Source organism: Tachyglossus aculeatus, chromosome 2 (assembly GCF_015852505.1).
Source record: "Tachyglossus aculeatus isolate mTacAcu1 chromosome 2, mTacAcu1.pri, whole genome shotgun sequence".
NCBI lineage: Eukaryota > Metazoa > Chordata > Mammalia > Monotremata > Tachyglossidae > Tachyglossus > Tachyglossus aculeatus.
Genome location: NC_052067.1, coordinates 52,850,715 through 52,867,109, shown reverse-complemented (window position 1 = coordinate 52,867,109; position 16,395 = coordinate 52,850,715). Strand labels below are relative to the sequence as shown.

The window sequence follows — 16,395 nt, the reverse complement described above, 5'->3', positions numbered from 1 at the left end:
ACTATATACATATGTGTATATATACATTCATTCATTCAATTGTATTTATTGAGCCCTTGCTGTGTGCAGAGCACTGTACTAAGCACTTGGAAAGTACAAATCGGCAACATATCGAGACAATCCCAACCCAACAACGGGTTCACAGTCTAGAAGGAGGAGACAGACAACAAAACAAAGCAAGCAGACAGGTGTCAATACCATCAGACAAGATAAATAGAATTATAACTATATACGCATCATTAATAAAATAGAGTAATAAATATGTACAAATATACACAAGTGCTCAGGGAGGGGAAGGAGGTAGGGCAGAGGGAGGGAGTGGGGGTGATGGAGAGGGGAGGAGGAGCAGAGGAAAAGGGGGGCTCAATCTGGGAAGGCCTCTTGGGAGGTGAGCTCTCAGTAGGGCTTTGAAGGGAGGAAGGGAGCTAGTTTGGCGGATGTGTGAAGGGAGGGCATTCCAGGCCAGGGGAAGGATGTGGGCCGGGGGTCGACGGCGGGACAGGCGAGAACGAGGTACAGTGAGGAGGTTAGCAGCCGAGGAGCGGAGGGTGCAGGCTGGGCTGTAGAAGGAGAGAAGGGAGGTGAGGTAGGAGGGGGCAAGGTGATGGAGAGCTCTGAAGCTGAGAGTGAGGAGTTTTTGTTTGATACAGAGGTTGATAGGCAAGCACTGGAAACTTTTGAGGAGGGGAGTGACATGGCCAGAGCGTTTCTGTAGAGAGAAAATCCGGGCGACAGAGTGAAGTCTAGACTGAAGCGGGGAGAGACAGGAGAATGGGAGAACAGAAAGCAGGCCCATGCAGTAATCCAGTCGGGATAGGATGAGAGAGATATATGTGTGTGTCTATCTATATGTGTACACATATATAATATTATGGTACTTGTTAAGCACTTAGAAGCACAAATGCCAAGCACTTATCAAAGTCCTGGGGTAGATACGAGTTAATCAGGTTGGACACGGTACCTCTCCTACCTGGAGCTCACAGTCTCAGAAGGAGGGAGTAGGATTTAAGTCCCCATTTTACAGATGAGTTCACTGAGGTACAGAGAAGTCAGTCAATTGTGTTTAGTGAGCACTTACCCTGTGCAGAACAATGCACTAGAGAGGGAAATAGAATAGTATAACAGACACATTCCCTGCCCACTGTAGTTTACAGTCTAGAGGGGGAGACAGACATTAATAGAAATAAATGACAGATATGTATAAAGTGCTGTAGGGCTGGGAGGAGGGATGAATAAAGGGAGCAAGTCAGGCCGATGCAGAAGGGAGTGGAAGAAAAGGAAAAGAGGGAAGTCAGGGAAGGCCTTTTGGAGTAGCCCCCTCCTTCCTCTCCTCCAACTTCCCCTCCCCATCCCCCCCGCCTTACCTCCTTCCCCTCCCCACAGCACCTGTATATATGTATATATGTTTGTACATTTTTATTACTCTATTTATTTATTTATTTTACTTGTACATATTTATTCTATTTATTTTATTTGGTTTATATGTTTTGTTTTGTTGTCTGTCCCCCCTTCTAGACTGTGAGCCCGCTGTTGGCTAGGGACCGTCTCTATATGTTGCCAACTTGTACTTCCCAAACGCTTAGTACAGTGCTCTGCACACAGTAAGCGCTCAATAAATACGATTGATTGAATGAATGAATGAATGAAAGGAGATGTACCATACATTAGGCTTTGAAGGCCGGGAGAGTCATCGTTTTTCGGAAATGAGGAGAGAGGGAGTTCCAAGCCGCAAGCAGGACGTGAGCGAGGGTTGGTGGCGAGACAGATGAGAGAGGTAGAGTGAGAAGGTTGGTATTAGAGGAGGGGAGTGTTTGGTTTGGGTTGGAGAAGGAGAGTAGCAAGGTGAGGTAGGAGGGGTAGAGAAGAGAAGTGATTTACCCAAGGTGTGGCAGGTTCGGGACAGAGGCGGGACAAGAACCCAGGTCGTTCTGACTCCCAGGCGTATGCTCTTTCCATTAGACCACACTGCTTCTCTGGCCTGAGCGGGGTGGGCGGCCACATTGTCGATGGAAATATTGTCGGTGGACTGGAGTGGGGAAAGGCTGAAGGCAGAGAGGTCAGTGAGGAGGCTGATGCAGAACTCGAGCGCTTGGACCAGTGTGGTAGCCATTTGGATGGAAAGGAAGAGACAGAGTCTGTAGAGATGCCATGAAGGTAAAACTGAGGGGATTTGCCACAGACTGAACCCGTGAGTCGAATGAGAAGGGTGATTGGAGGATAATGCCAAGTTTGCAGGCTTGTGAGACTGGGAAGGTGATGGTGCTGTCTACACTGATGGGAAAGTCAGCGAGGAGGAGAGGGTTGGGGATGGGAATGTGAGTTCGGTTTGGACGTGTCAGCAGGACATCCGGGTAGAGATGGCCTGAAAACTGGAGAAAACGCGAGTCTGCAGAGTAGGAGAGAGGTCTGGGCTGGAGAGGTGGATTTGGGAATCATCTGCGTAGAGATGATAGCCGCAGCCGTGGGAGCAAATGAGTTCTCCAAGGGTCCTAGTCCAGGCTGCCACTTACCTGCTGGGTGCTCTTGGGCAAGTCACTTGATTGCTCGGTGCCTCATTATCCTCATTGGTAAAATGGGGATTAAATGTCCGTTCTGTCTCCATCTCAGGATGCGAGCCCCGAGCGGGACAGGGACTGTCTGATTGGATTGGATTGTAACTGCCCCCAAAGCTTAGCACACAGGAATTAGTTAAACCAATGCCACGGTCATTAGTACTGTTAGTCGTGCAGGGTGAGGGTGTTTGTCAGAGTCCTGCGCAGCCTCGGACCCTCCTCCGCCCCGAATCTCCCCACAGAGAAGAAACACTACAGGGAGTCGTACATCAGCGACACGCCGGACGCGGACCACTCCTCCCCGGGCAGCGCCGACAGCAGAGGGGCCGGGGGCGGCGGGCTGAGGAGGAGAAGCAGCAGCCCCCCGCGGCCGGACCCCCGCCGAGGTTCTGCGGGCAGCAGCCGGTCTCTTGGGAGCGAAGCCGGCTCGGGGCAGCGGGCGTCCGGCGAGATGAGCGTGGACGGGCCAGGCTCCAGCAGCGACGGCGACGCCATGGGGAGAGACGACGGGGACCCCGACGGCCACGGTGAGCGGGTGGGGCACTGTTGGGAGGGGACGCCGATGGTGGAGAACCCCCCGGCCTGCCTCCCCGCCTGAACCTTTCCTCTCCGACGATGCAGAGCTGGCGCCGGCGTCGGATAAACGCGGGGTCACCTCCTGGGGACCCCCCTGGGACTGGGGCCAGCTGGACGGGTCAGCTGACGAGCTATCTGTGGACGGCCCTGCCTTTGGCCAGCTGCACGGCTGTGGAGGTGAGGAGGGTCCGGGCCCGGGGGGTGGAGCCGGGCGTCCGGAGGGACAGGCGAGCGGACCTCCCCGACCAGATCTAATGTGAAAGGTTCCAGGGGAGGGTGGATTTGTCGTGTCCTGAAAAGAGCACAGGCCTGGGAATCAGAAGATCATGGATTCTCATCATCATCATCATCAATCGTATTTATTGAGCGCTTACTATGTGCAGAGCACTGTACTAAGCGCTTGGGAAATACAAATTGGCAACATATAGAGACAGTCCCTACCTAATCTCAGCCCTGCCGCTCGTCTGCTCTCTGACCTAGGGCGAGTCACCTCCCTTCTCTGGGCTTCAGTACCCTCATCTGGAAAATAATAATAGTAAAAATAATAATGTTATTTGTTAAGCGCTTACACTTTGCCAAGCACTGTTCTAAGCGTTGGGGTAGATACAAGGTAATCGGGGTTGTCCCACGTGGGGCTCACAATCTTAATCCCCCATTTTACGGATGAGGTAGCTGAAGCCCAGAGAAATATAATGACTTGCCAAGGTCACACAGCAGCCAACTGGCAGAGCCGGGATTAGAACCCACGTCCTCTGACTCCCAAGCCCGGGCTCTTTCCACAAAGTCGCGCTGCTTGAGACTATGAGCCCTACGTGAGACAAGGACTTTGTCCATCCTCATTGGCTTGTATCCACCCCAGCACGTAGTACAGTGCCTGTCACCTAGTAAGCGCTTAACACATACCAGTATTATTGTGTCCGGCCGTGGCAGGGGTCCTCTGGGCCTGGCCCCTCCGCTGTCATCCATCCCACTAGCTGCACAGGGACGGCTTCAGGGGAAAACACTCCGGGAGACGAACAAGGCAGGGGCCAGTTTTACCACCTGGTGGGTCGCTGGGCCGCATGGAAGCAGCCAGTCCAGACCTCGCCTGAGATGCTTGGACACAGGCCCCGCCCCAAGCGAAGGCAGGTGGACACAGATCTGGCCTGCAGGAGCTCCCAATCTGGTTGGCACGGACCAGCCGTGTCCCTCAGAGGTCATTGTGGACCCTCCGCCTCCAGCCTCCGCCAGCTTAGTGCTCCATCCCGTTGCCCCAGGCTGGAGCTTGGACACCAGCCCTGGGTGAGGGTCCTCTGTGCGGGTATGTTCCTGTGCTCTCATAGCAAATGAGAGATATCCTATGAGAAGCAACGTGGCTCAGTGAAAAGAGCCCGGGCTTTGGAGTCAGAGGTCGGGGTTCAAATCCCGGCTCCGCCAACTGTCATCTGTGTTACTTTGGGCAAGTCACTTCTCTGTGTCCTAGTTACCTCATCTGTAAAATGGGGACTAAGACTGTGAGCCCCCCGTGGGACAACCTGATCACCTTGTAACCTCCCTCAGTGCTAAGAACAGTGCTTTGCACATAGTAAGCGCTTTATAAATGCCATCAGCATCATCATCATATCAAAGCAAACAGTCAGTCAGTGGTAGTTATTGAACACTCACTGTTTGCAGAGTACTGAACTAAGCACATTTTTATGGTATTTCTTAAGCTCTTACTACATCCCAGTCACCTTACTAAGCACTGGGGAAGATAAAAGCCATAGATACAAGCAACTCAGGGTGGACCCAGTCCCTGACCCACATGGGTCTCGCGGTCTTAATCCCCGTTTTACAGTTGAGGTAACTGAGGCACAGAGAAATGCCCAAAGTCACTCAGCAGACAAATGGCAGAGGTGGGATTAGAACCCAGGTCCCTCTGGCTCTCAGGCCTGTGGTTGATCCACTAGGCCTTGCTGCTTATTGAACACTTATTCTGCACACAGCACTGTACTAAATGTTGGGGAGGATATAATACAACAGAGTTGGCAGTCAGGATTCCTGCCCACATTTCCTGCTTTCTAGATGGAGAGACAAACATTAAAGTAAATGAATAATTCATAGATATGTACATGGGTTCTAATCCTTGCTCCTCCACTTAATAATAATAATAATGATGATGGCATTTATTAAGCACTTACTATGTGCAAAGCACGGTTCTAAGTGCTGGAGAGGTTACAAGATGATCAGGTTGTCCCACGGGGGCGCTCACAGTCTTCACCCCCATTTTACAGATGAGGTAACTGAGGCCCAGAGAAGTTAAGTGACTTGCCCAAAGTCACACAGCTAATTGGCGGAACCATGATTTGAACCCATGACCTCTGACTCCAAAGCCCATGCTCTTTCGCACTGAGCCACGCTGCTTCTCCACTTGTCTGCTCTGTGATCCTGGGCAAGTCACTTCACTTCTCGGGGCCTCAGTTCCCTCATCTGTAAAGTGGGGATTGAGACTGTGAGCCCCACACGGGCTGGGGCCTGTATCCAACCTGATTTGCTTATAGCCACCCCAGCAAGTAGTACAGTGCCTGCCACATAGTAAGCGCTTAACAAATGCTGTATTATTGAGTGTGGTAAAGCTGAGAGGGAATAATAGTAATAATAATAAAAATAATTATAATCTGTCCAGCGCTGACTCTGTGCCACGCACTGTACTAAGCGCTGGGGTAGATACGAGATAATCAGGTCCCACGTGGGGCTCACAGTTTAAGGAGGAAGGCTAAGTAGTCTAAGCTGAGGGTGGGTGCCCAAAGGGTACAGGTCCAACAAAGCATGGAACACACGGCCCCCTAAAATCCCTGGCTTAGGGGCACTGGGACTAGCCCACTAGCCTCTCTCTTCAGGCCAGCCTCTGGTTCACTTGGAGGCATCTGAGTGCAGGACACACAGACTCTTTCTGGGACTGGAGGAGTCAGGAGCGTCCAGCCCCCACCGCTCTCCTTGCTGTCTCCTGCCCCGTCCTGGCCTCTGTGGGCCTCCATTCCACCCAGGCCCAGCCCTGGAGGGAGGGCTGGGGGAGCCCTCCCTTCCTCACCTCAATTGCACTGGCAGCCCGGTCCCCCAACAGTGAGCGAGGTCGGACCTTACTTCGGGGGTAACTGGGAGCAGCAGGGGTCCAGAGGGAGTACATGGGGCTTCCCCTGAACCCTCTCTCAGCCTCCTGTCTCTCCCCACTCCAGTCTGCACTTCACCTTGCTCTGTGGATCATTTTTCAACGGAACCGTTCAGGCCACATTTCCCCTCTCCTCAAATAACTCCAGGGTTTGCCCATCCATCTCCAAATCAAACAAAAACCCTCCTCACCATTAGCTTTAAAGCACTGTCACCTCGCCCCCTTCTACCTCGACTCGCTACTCTCCTACTCCAACCCAGCACACTCTTCGCTCCTCTAATGTTAACCTTCTCACCGTGCCTCGATCTCATCTATCTCACCGCCAACCCCTCGTCCGCATCCTGGAGCGCCCTTCTTTCTCAAATCCAACAGACAATTACTCTCCCCACTTTCAAAACCTTATCGAAGGCACATCTCCTCCAAGAGGCCTTCCCCGACTGAGCCGTCTTTCCTCTTTTCCCACTCCCTTCTGTGTCCCCCTGACTTGTTTCCTTTATTCATCCCCCTCCCCGCCCCACGACACTTATGTCCACATATGTCATTTATTTACGTATGTTAATGTCGGCCTCCCCCTCTAAACTGTAAGCTCCTTGTGGGCAGGGAATATGTCCGTGTAATGTTACGTTGCACTCTCCCAAACACTTAGTACAGTGCTGTGCACACAGCAAGTGCCCAATAAATACAACTGAATGAGTGAATGAATTAATTAACTATGACCAAGCGGCTACCCAGCTTCCCCATCCCCCTCTCCCCACCGCATTCTGACCTCCACAGGGGTGGAGGCGGGAAGGGGCTTCTGTAAGGCTGAAGCGTGGGTGTAGTAGATACCTGATCCTGGGGCGGGGGGATGGAGGGACGCTGCCTGGGAAAGTGTCCAGGCCAGTGCCCAGCTTAGCCCGTTCTTGGAACCGGTATTCCCATTTTCTGATCCCGTCTCCCTCCAGGCCCACCGCAGGATGCCGTCGCCGTGGTTCAGATCACGCTGCTGAAAACGAGGGGACAAAGTGCAGAGGCTCTCCATCAGGTAGGATGGCCACCCCCGGGCGGGTGGGCTTCAGAGCGGCCCTCACAGGGACCGGGCAAGCAGATACTATTGGCATCGCACCCAGCAGCGCCTATTGATGACATACCCATGACTAGGAGAAGCAGTGTGCCCTAGTGGATAGAGCCCGGGCCCGAGAGTCAGAGGGACCTGGGTTCTACACCCGGCTCCGCCACTTCTCTGTGGGGTGACCTTAAGCAAATCATTTCACTTCTCTGGGCCTCAGTTCCCTCATCTGTAAATTGGGGATTAAGACTGTGAGCCCTGTCTGGGACAGAGGCTGTGTCCAACCCAATTCCCCATTTGCTTGTCTCCACCCCAGTGCTTAGTACAGTGTCTGGCACATAATGAGCCCTTACCAAAATGGAAAGAGTCCGAGCTTGGGAGTCAGAGGTCATGGGTTCTCATCCCAGCTCCATCGCTTGTCTGCTGTGTGACTTTGGGCAAATCACTTATCTTCTCTGCAACTCAGTTCCCTCATCTGTAAAATGGGGATGAAGACAGTGAGCCCTACACGGGACAACCTGATTACTTTGTAGCTACCCCAGAGCTTAGAGCAGTGTTTGGCACATAGTAAGCGCTTAAATACCATTATTATTATTATTCTCTGTGCTTTAGTTCACTCATCTGTAAAATAGGGATTAAGACTGTGAGCCCCACATAGGACAACCTGATTACCTTGTCACAACCTCAGCGCCTAGAACAGTGCTTGGCACATAGTAAGCGCTTAACAAATACCATAATTATTATTATTATTATTATTATTATTATTATTATTATTATTATCATTCTCTGCTTCAGTGCACTCATCAGTAAAATGGGGATTAAGACTGTGAGCCCCACATAGGACAACCTGATTACCTTGTTACTACCTCAGCGCTTAGAGCAGTGCTTGGCACATAGTAAGTACTTAACAAATACCAGAATTATTATTATTAGTATTATTATTCTCTGCTTCAGTTCACTCATCTGTAAAATAGGGATTAAGACTGTGAGGCCCTCACAGGACAACCTGATTCCTTTGAATCTACCCCAGCGCTTATAGTAAGCACTTAACAAATACCATCATCATCATTATTATCATTGCTATTATTATCATTAGTACTATTATTATTATAACCACTATCTTGCCGAGGTCTGCCCAGGACTAGAACCCAGAGCCTTTCTCTGGAGGGTGGAATCCAGGCCCTCCTCTCGCTCCAGGCATCTTGGGTTCCCCTCCCAGCCCCCTCTAAACAGAAATGGTGCTCCCGAGCCGGCGGCGTCCTGGACCTCTGTGAAGCAGGCAGGGGATGGATTAGCTTGCTGGAAACCAGGCTGTCAGAGCCCAGACAACTGGCCAACCGAGCCTGCCGGCCTGTCTAGATACAAATTGCAGAGAGGTCTGCAGGGCAGGGGTGGGGAATGGGATGGGACAGAGCGGAAAGGCAGCCGACCAGAGGCTGGGGCAGTGAGCTGGTTAATCCTACTGGGACCCTGTCCTCAGAGGGCCCAGATGCTGGTGGACGGACTGGGCTGGGGGAAGCCTTAGTCCAGGGGGCTGGCCTTACTTCGCCTCTGCCCCTCCTGCCCCTCTGCAGGTCGACACGGGCCGAAGCCGGACCTGCCGGGACCCGCACAGCCGCAGTTTGGACGATGTCCGTCTTGGCCGCTGCCAGGGCCAACTCTCGCCCCCAGACCCCGCCCCGGCCTCCCCCGCCTCCCACAGATACACCTTCGACTGTGCCCCGGAAGGCGAAGCGCTCGCCTCAAGCCCTGCCCACCCGCTGGCCGGGGGCGGGACCCGGGGGGGCCTGTATGGGAGGAGATGCAGCAACGGCCTGTCCCTGAGCCTCCCGGGGGATGACAAGCTCCCGGAGGAATTTGCCGTGTAGGCCGAGGGGCAGAGGGGGCTGGGATCACCGCCTACTCTGTAGGCGTCCGTTCCCGGTGCCGCCTCCCTGCCCCCTGAGGATCCCACCAGGGCCCAGATGGACCCTCCCCCATCTCCGGCCCGGTCACTTTGGTGCGTGACACGGCCGGCGGGCCATTCTGGGGAGTTTGGTGGCTGGCAGTTTCATGTCTGGTTGTTGCCCATCACACCTGGGTGGGCTGGAAGGACCCCATTATCCCAGACTCGCTTGACTGCTGAGTTTCTGCATCTTCTGTTGGGATCACCAGCCCATTCCAGGCTGCTGAGCCGGATATGAGGCCGAATCACAGGAAGCCCTTCCGGCTGCACCGGTCGGGAAGGGGGTGCGGTGTGTTGGGGTGATGGTCGGGGTGTGGAGCCAGATTCGTGCTTGACACTGACCCCTCTTCTGCCCCCCTGCTGAGAACTCTGGGCCCCATCCTGCCTTGTTTTGGGGGAATGGAGTGAGGTCCTTATCTGGAATTGGTTAGCAAATATCTTGCCCCTTTTAGGTGGCATGCCCAGTTTTGCCATCTTGTTACTGGGGGTCCCATTCCTAGCGTTTATCTCCAGAATCTGGGGCTCTGGGAGCCAGCCGAGGTGCCCCCTCAGTCCTGAGAGCAGAGGGGTGTCCAGGGAGGTGCCAGAGTTCCTTCTGGACAGATGGAATTGGCTCTACTTCTACTTCCCCTACTTCCTCCAGCCTCCCTCCCAGGATTCGGTATTCCCTTTCCCAGTTGTTTCTAGGGCTGCCCAGGTTGGGGATTCCGGATCTCGAACATTGCTGGCAGGCCAGTGGGCGGGGTGCCCCCTCGCTTTTCCCCTCACCCCAGGATGACCACCCTTGTCCTCCACGCCCCGACCCCCTAGGGCTGCCGAGAAAGCCAGCATAGTACGGATGGTGCAGTGCTCCAAGGCTCTCTGGTGTTGCGGAGAGGAATGAGTCGGGAAGCTTCAGTCACCATCCCCGTGGGATTCCCAGGACACCTTGAATGCAGAGGGGGAAGGGGTGGGCTCTGTCTTTGTGGACCCCTGACGCTCCCTGCCCTAAGCAGCCGGCTTTCTGCTGGCGAGGATGCCCGAGTCCCGTTGCAGAAAGTCCTGGCTCCTGCCCATGGTTACAAGCCCACACCTCGTCCTCAATGCCCAGCAGTGGGCAGGGGCAATGCAGCCCAGACCCTTCCCCCCTCTCCCACTCCCCTGGCCATTTCCTACGGCATTATTTGAGCACCTCCTCCTCACCTCCGGAAGAGCCCACGGACCCCCAGTGGACCACCATGCTTGCCAAAATGGCCACCAGCCCCCAGGCCACCCTGACAAGCTTCCCGGATCAGGCCGGAAAGGTGGACGGAGCCGGCCTCCACCCTGATACTCGATCTCCATCCTCTTGGGAAACGGTGGTCCAGGCTGGGGCTTCAGCGGTCCGCGGCCTCTCTCTCGTCCACCGATCTAAAGGTCACGTGCCCCGAGAGCCTGAAGCCACTGGTGATGGTTCCGGCCAAACCTTGGCTTCGGCCGACGGCTAGTGAAAGCGGTCCCTCCCCCCAGGCCAGCTGGCTCTCTAACGGAGTCATCTCGGATGCCTGCTTAGGGAAAAGGGGAGAAGAGCACCAGCCTGGTAAGGCCACGACACCTGGGATCTTTTAGCATCTGACTGGTGCCTCGGCCATCGGGATTGGCGGCACCGTGGATTCTAACTTCCCCCCCGGCTGGCCGACAAGCTGCTCTGGGGCTAAGGTGGATCCCGGGATGGCGTAGTGAGGATTTCATTCCTAAAGGGGCAGTTTGGGGCAGGAGAAAAATCTTCGCTGCTACCTTTCTTTTGAAGGGTCCCAATTTCAGGGCCGTGGGGGATCCCGGATGTCTGGTGAAATGTTCTCTGTGCTGGACCCAAAGACTCCCTCCCATGGGTTGTGGGGGTTGGTGGGGGGCAGGAGGGGGCTTGTGGGGCTATGTCTCCACCCCCCCAAGGCCAGCACCGGCCCCGATCAGGCTGCCTAGGCAGGCTTGTCCCCGCCGGACCGGACTGCCGAACTACTCTACCTGTTCCCGAATCGACCTCCTCTTCATACTGGAAAGTATTAAGACGGCATCGCCGTGATATCATTATCACGCCTAACCTTTGAATCCCTGCGGGTTGATCAGGGGTGTATGTGCTGAATTTTGTACCAAGAGGTTCCTCTTTTTCCTAGCACATGGGTGGGAGAAACGGGCCAACAGGCCGCGGAGTCCTGTGGTGTCATTTCCTCTCTGTAGGACGTTCCTTTCTGTGAAAGGCATTCTTGGAAAGGATCTGCGTGCCAATAAAGGACCAGCAAACAGCCTTGTCAGCCTGGTGACTCGCTTGCTGTAGGTGGTAATAATTGTGGTATTTGTTCAACACTTACTATGTGCCAGGCACCGTACTAAGCGCTGGGGTGGATACAAGCGAATTGGGTGGAACACAGTCCCTGTTTCACATGAGGCTCACAGTCTCGACTCCCATTTTACAGATGAGGGAACACCTAGCCCCCATGTTCAGCCATCTGCTTATTCCTCACATTGTCGATGCTTTCTCTGCCAAGTCCTGAGTATTATCATGGTGTTTGTTATGCACTTTTTATGTGACCAGCACTGTTTTAAGCACTGGGGTAGTTAATCAAATTGGACACAGTCCCTGTCCCTCACTGGACTCCGTCTAAGTGCTGATGATGATGATGATAGTGACCAAGGCATTTGTTAAGCAGTATGTCCCAAGCACCCTGCTAAGCACTGGGGAGGAGTCAAGATGATCAGATCAGATAATGTGATAATTCCAATCCAATTATCTTGTATCTACCGCAGTGCTTCAAACAGTGCCTGGCACATAGCGCTGAACAAATGATATATTTATTATTATTTTTATTGTTAGAAGACTCAGATCTGGGAGTCAGAAGGATCTGGGTTTTAATCTTTTCCCGTTGTCTGCTGTGTTACTTTGGGCGGGTCACTTCACTTCTCTAGGCCTCAGTTACCTCATCTGTAAAATGGGGATTAAGACTGTGAGCCCCATGCGGGACAGGTACATGGGGGGCAACCTGGCAAGCTTGTATCTACCCCAGTGCCTGGGACATAGTAACACTTCCCAAATACCATTAAAAAAAAAAAACCAGTTCCTGTCACACATGGAACTCAGGGTTAACTTCTCTGTGCCTCAGTTACCTCATCTGTAAAATGCGGATGAAGCCTATGAGCCCCACGTGGGACAACCTGATTACCTTGTATCTGCCCCAGCGCTTAGAACAGTGCTCGGCACATCCAGCGCTTAGAGGAGTGCTTTACACAGAGTAAGCGCTTAATAAATGCCATCATAATTATTATAACAAGAGTTTAACAAATATCAAAATTATTACTGATTTGTGGACAGGTTTGAATGGGCAGGACATCCTTATTTACGGAGCTTAACTAATGCCACTATTATTATTATTATAATAGGGGAGGGAGAAGAGGGATTTGGTCCCCATTTTCCAGATGAGGGAACTGACACAGAGAAGGTAAGTGACTTGCCCAGTGACAGGGTCCGGATTAGAATCGGGTCTCCTGACTCCCATTTCGGGTTCTCGCCATAGACCACACTAAGTCATGTATGAAGTTCTGGGGGAAGGGAGGAGGACAGTGGCTCAGATGTCCTAGGGCTCACACTCTCTAGCGGAGGGTGGGCAGAGGATGTGCCGGGAATGAGTCACCAGGCAACCCTGCAGCCTGGGTCACACCTGGGCATGGACATGTTGTGTGGCAGCGATTGCAGGCTCCAGACTGTTCTGCAGGTGACCCCGGCTGTTTGGATCCAGCAACACAATGTGTGTGTACTTATCCGCGGCCACCCGCTGACCCGCGGAAATCACTCTGCCATTCCTTAGGTCACGACCCCGGGGCTTCAGGAGGGGACGTGGCCTCGGCCTCAGGAGGGGACGCGACGTGCAAGTCCGGGCCCGGAGCCTCAGGGGGACACAGCAAGCAGGTCCGGGGCCTCAGACGGCGAAACCCACGTCCTTTCCTTTTGTCCTGTGATAAGCCACTTGGGGTTTATTTACAGCAGGCCACCTTTTTCGCAGTGCAGCTGGCGAACAGTTATCACAGCTGGTCCAGGGGCGAGAGGGTTGGGGGGGATCCTTCATTTCCTTCCCGTCCGTGAGGTCCCTGTCCTGGGCACGTTTTGGATCCACGTGTCCCCAGGGAGTCCTGTGGGGTGGAAAGTCAGTGGTTGCTCAATGAGGGCGAGACAGGGGCGCTCGCCAGCTGTTCCAAAAGCTGTTGGCCCGTTCTCTACTCCAGGGCATCATTACTGCGATCTTAGGTTTCTGCCCTTCTGTCGGAGGCTGGAACAGGCGATGAGGTAATGCAATGTCCATCCCTGGGGCAGGAGGAGTGTGCATCTCCTAGGTTGAATCACCATTCATTCATTCAATCGTATTTATTGAGCGCTTACTGTGTGCAGAGCACTGTACTAAGCGCTTGGGAAGTACAAGTTGGCAGCATATAGAGACGGTCCCTACCCAACAGTGGGCTCACAGTCTAGAAGGGGGAAAGCCAGCGAGCCGGCGAGACAATGGCTAATAATAATAATTATGGTATTTGTTAAGCACTTACTCTGTGCCAGGCACTGCTGTAAGTACTAGGGTAGATGATCAAGTTGGACACAATCTGTGTCTCACACGGGGCTCATATTCTTAATTCCCATTGTAGTCATAATAATAATGGTACTGATGAAGCTCCCCTCTCAGGGTCGCACCTGAAGAGTTTCCAGTTCTCTACCAGTCTCGACTGCGGGAGGGAGAGTCGTGCAGAGGCCTGTACATTTCATTCCTAGCTTGGGCAGTGGCTGGCGAGTGGATGGCAATCTGCTACAAGTCAAAGGTCCCCTGTGCTGGGCAGCATCGGCATCGGAGAGAGTCGAGGGCGGAGACTCATTTACTGCGTGGAAGGAGGTAATAGTCAACCACTTCCGGATTTTTACCAAGAAAACCCTATGGATCCACTGCCAGAGCGATTGCTGATGGAGGCGGGGTGTTTCGGGAGAGATGTCTCCATGGTGCCCCTCTGGATAGGAGACGACTCGACTGCACAAGACAAGACTTACTATGCACTTTCTATGTGTCATGTGGTGTTCTAAGCACTGGGGTAGATCCAATTTAAATGAGGTTGGACACAGTTACTGTCCCACCTGGGACTCACACTCTTAGTCCCTGTTTTACAGATGAGGGAATTGAGGCCCAGAGAAGTGAAGTGACTTGCCCAAGGTGACCCAGCAGACATGTGGCAGAGAGGGATTCGAACCCGGATCCATTCTCTTATCCATTGGTTCTTTTTTCATTCATTCAATCGTATTTAATGAGCGCTTACTGTGTGCAGAGCACTGTACGAAGCGCTTGGGAAGTACAGGTTGGCAACATATAGAGACGGTCCCTACCCAACAGTCTAGAAGGGGGAGACAGAGAACAAAACAAAACATATTAACAAAATAAAATAAATAGAATATGTACAAGTAAAATAAATAGAGTAATAAATCTGTACAAACATATATACAGATATATAGGTGCTGTGGGGAAGGGAAGGAGGTAAGGCGAGGTGGATGGGGGGGAGAGGAAGGAGGGGCCTCAGTCTGGGAAGGCCGCCTGGAGGAGGTGAGCTCTCAGTAGGGCCTAGAAGGGAGGAAGAGAGCTAGCTTGGCGGATGTGGGGAGGGAGGGCATTCCAGGCCAGGGGGAGGACGTGGGCTGGGGGTCGATGGCAGGACAGGCGAGAACGAGGCACGGTGAGAAGGTTAGCGGCAGAGGAGCGGAGGGTGCGGGCTGGGTTGTAATGATCATCTTCCACAAATTTCTGAAGCTCTTCAATGTAACGCACAGATTTCAAGTACTTTTGTACATGAGGAAGTGTTAGGAGGTGATCGTAGCTACAGGAGACCTGTAAATCAGCTATTATTAGGAGGATATTGTTCATCTGATTGGACCTTTGTTCATTCTCCATGATGCTTCCTGAAGCAGGATACGCTGAATCAATGTAGATGAAGTCCAGAAGGTAAATTCCTTAATAGGGAATACTGGGGACCATCTTTAAACTTCTGATGTATTCCCGGGTCCTCTTATAATTGTCTTCTTTGGACATTAGGTAGTCTAACTTCTCAAAGGTGGTCTTCTCTTTGCGATTCAAAAGCGCCCAAGTTTTTGTCAGTCTAAAAATGGGTGCAGTTTGCAATGCAGACACCACAGACATGAGCGAATGAAGATTATTCAGATCTAGAAGCTTCTTTGCTCTTTTCACAAAATGCCTCAAAATTTCTGCCCTGATTTTTAAAGTCTGTGCTGTTAGAATTTCTCGTACAACCCAGAACCTGACCTGGCTAAACCTCCTGGTGAAGGCCACAATGTTGGGGGCAAGACTGTGCTTCTCTTTCTTACTCCATCCACAGCTGGCCAGTTCCTCTGGCTGTATAGCTTTAAATAGTGGTATATCCATTAATGTTATCGGACTAGCAAATTCCTCAGGAGTTACTTTCAACACACCAAATACAACTGCATCCTAGCTTTGATTGGCGTAGTCAGAGCTCCGTCCTTCCAGAGAGTCAGAACTGGTATTGCCCTCTGGAGTGGCAGAGGTGACCATGACACTGGCCATCAGGTCATCCCGTTTATACACGCTCTCCCCAGGGTGCCGGCAGTTTCAGTTCAGCTCTGCTGGTTACATAGGGTGGACAGAGAGTTCCCATAATGTGTATTAGTCGTCACGCTTTCAAACTCGGGACATGTCATGATCGGGCTCTTTTCCTTCAGACAGTAGTTTCTAGGCTAGAAGCAGCTTGGCTTAGCGGATAGAGCACGGGCTTGGGTGTCAGAAGGACCTGGGTTCTAATCCAGTCTCCGCCAGTTGTCTTCTCAATGACTTTTGACCTGAGGGGTTTCCGCAACATCTCCACGAGGCCTTCCCTGACAGAGTCCCCCATTTCCTCTTCTCCCACTCCCTTTTTCATCTCCCTAACTCGCTCCCTCTGTTCTTCCCCCCTCCCAGCCCCGCAGCACTGATGTACACGGGAAGCAGCATGGCCTAGGGAAGAGAGTATGGGGCTGGGAGTCCAAAGGTCATGGGTTCTAATCCCAGCTCTGCCACTTGTCTGCTGTGGGACCTTGGGCAAATCCCTGTATTTCTCTGTACCTCGGTTACCTCATCTTTTAAATGGGGATTGAGACTCT

General features: G+C 52.7%; 1 protein-coding gene and 1 pseudogene across 1 annotated transcript in view; one reads left to right on the top strand and one right to left on the bottom strand.

The window, feature by feature from the left end:
- Positions 1–9,651, top strand: part of FRMD1 (FERM domain containing 1) — a 59,687-nt gene extending 50,036 nt beyond the window's left edge. The window contains exons 10-13 of the mRNA XM_038772547.1: positions 2,795–3,079; positions 3,174–3,305; positions 7,200–7,279; positions 8,878–9,651. Coding sequence (XP_038628475.1) covers positions 2,795–3,079; positions 3,174–3,305; positions 7,200–7,279; positions 8,878–9,171 — 791 coding nt within the window. The 3' untranslated portion in view covers positions 9,172–9,651. The remainder of the gene's footprint in view (positions 1–2,794; positions 3,080–3,173; positions 3,306–7,199; positions 7,280–8,877) is intronic.
- Positions 9,652–10,603: 952 nt separating this feature from the next.
- LOC119941668 lies at positions 10,604–15,957 on the bottom strand (annotated as a pseudogene).
- Positions 15,958–16,395: the final 438 nt, after the last annotated feature.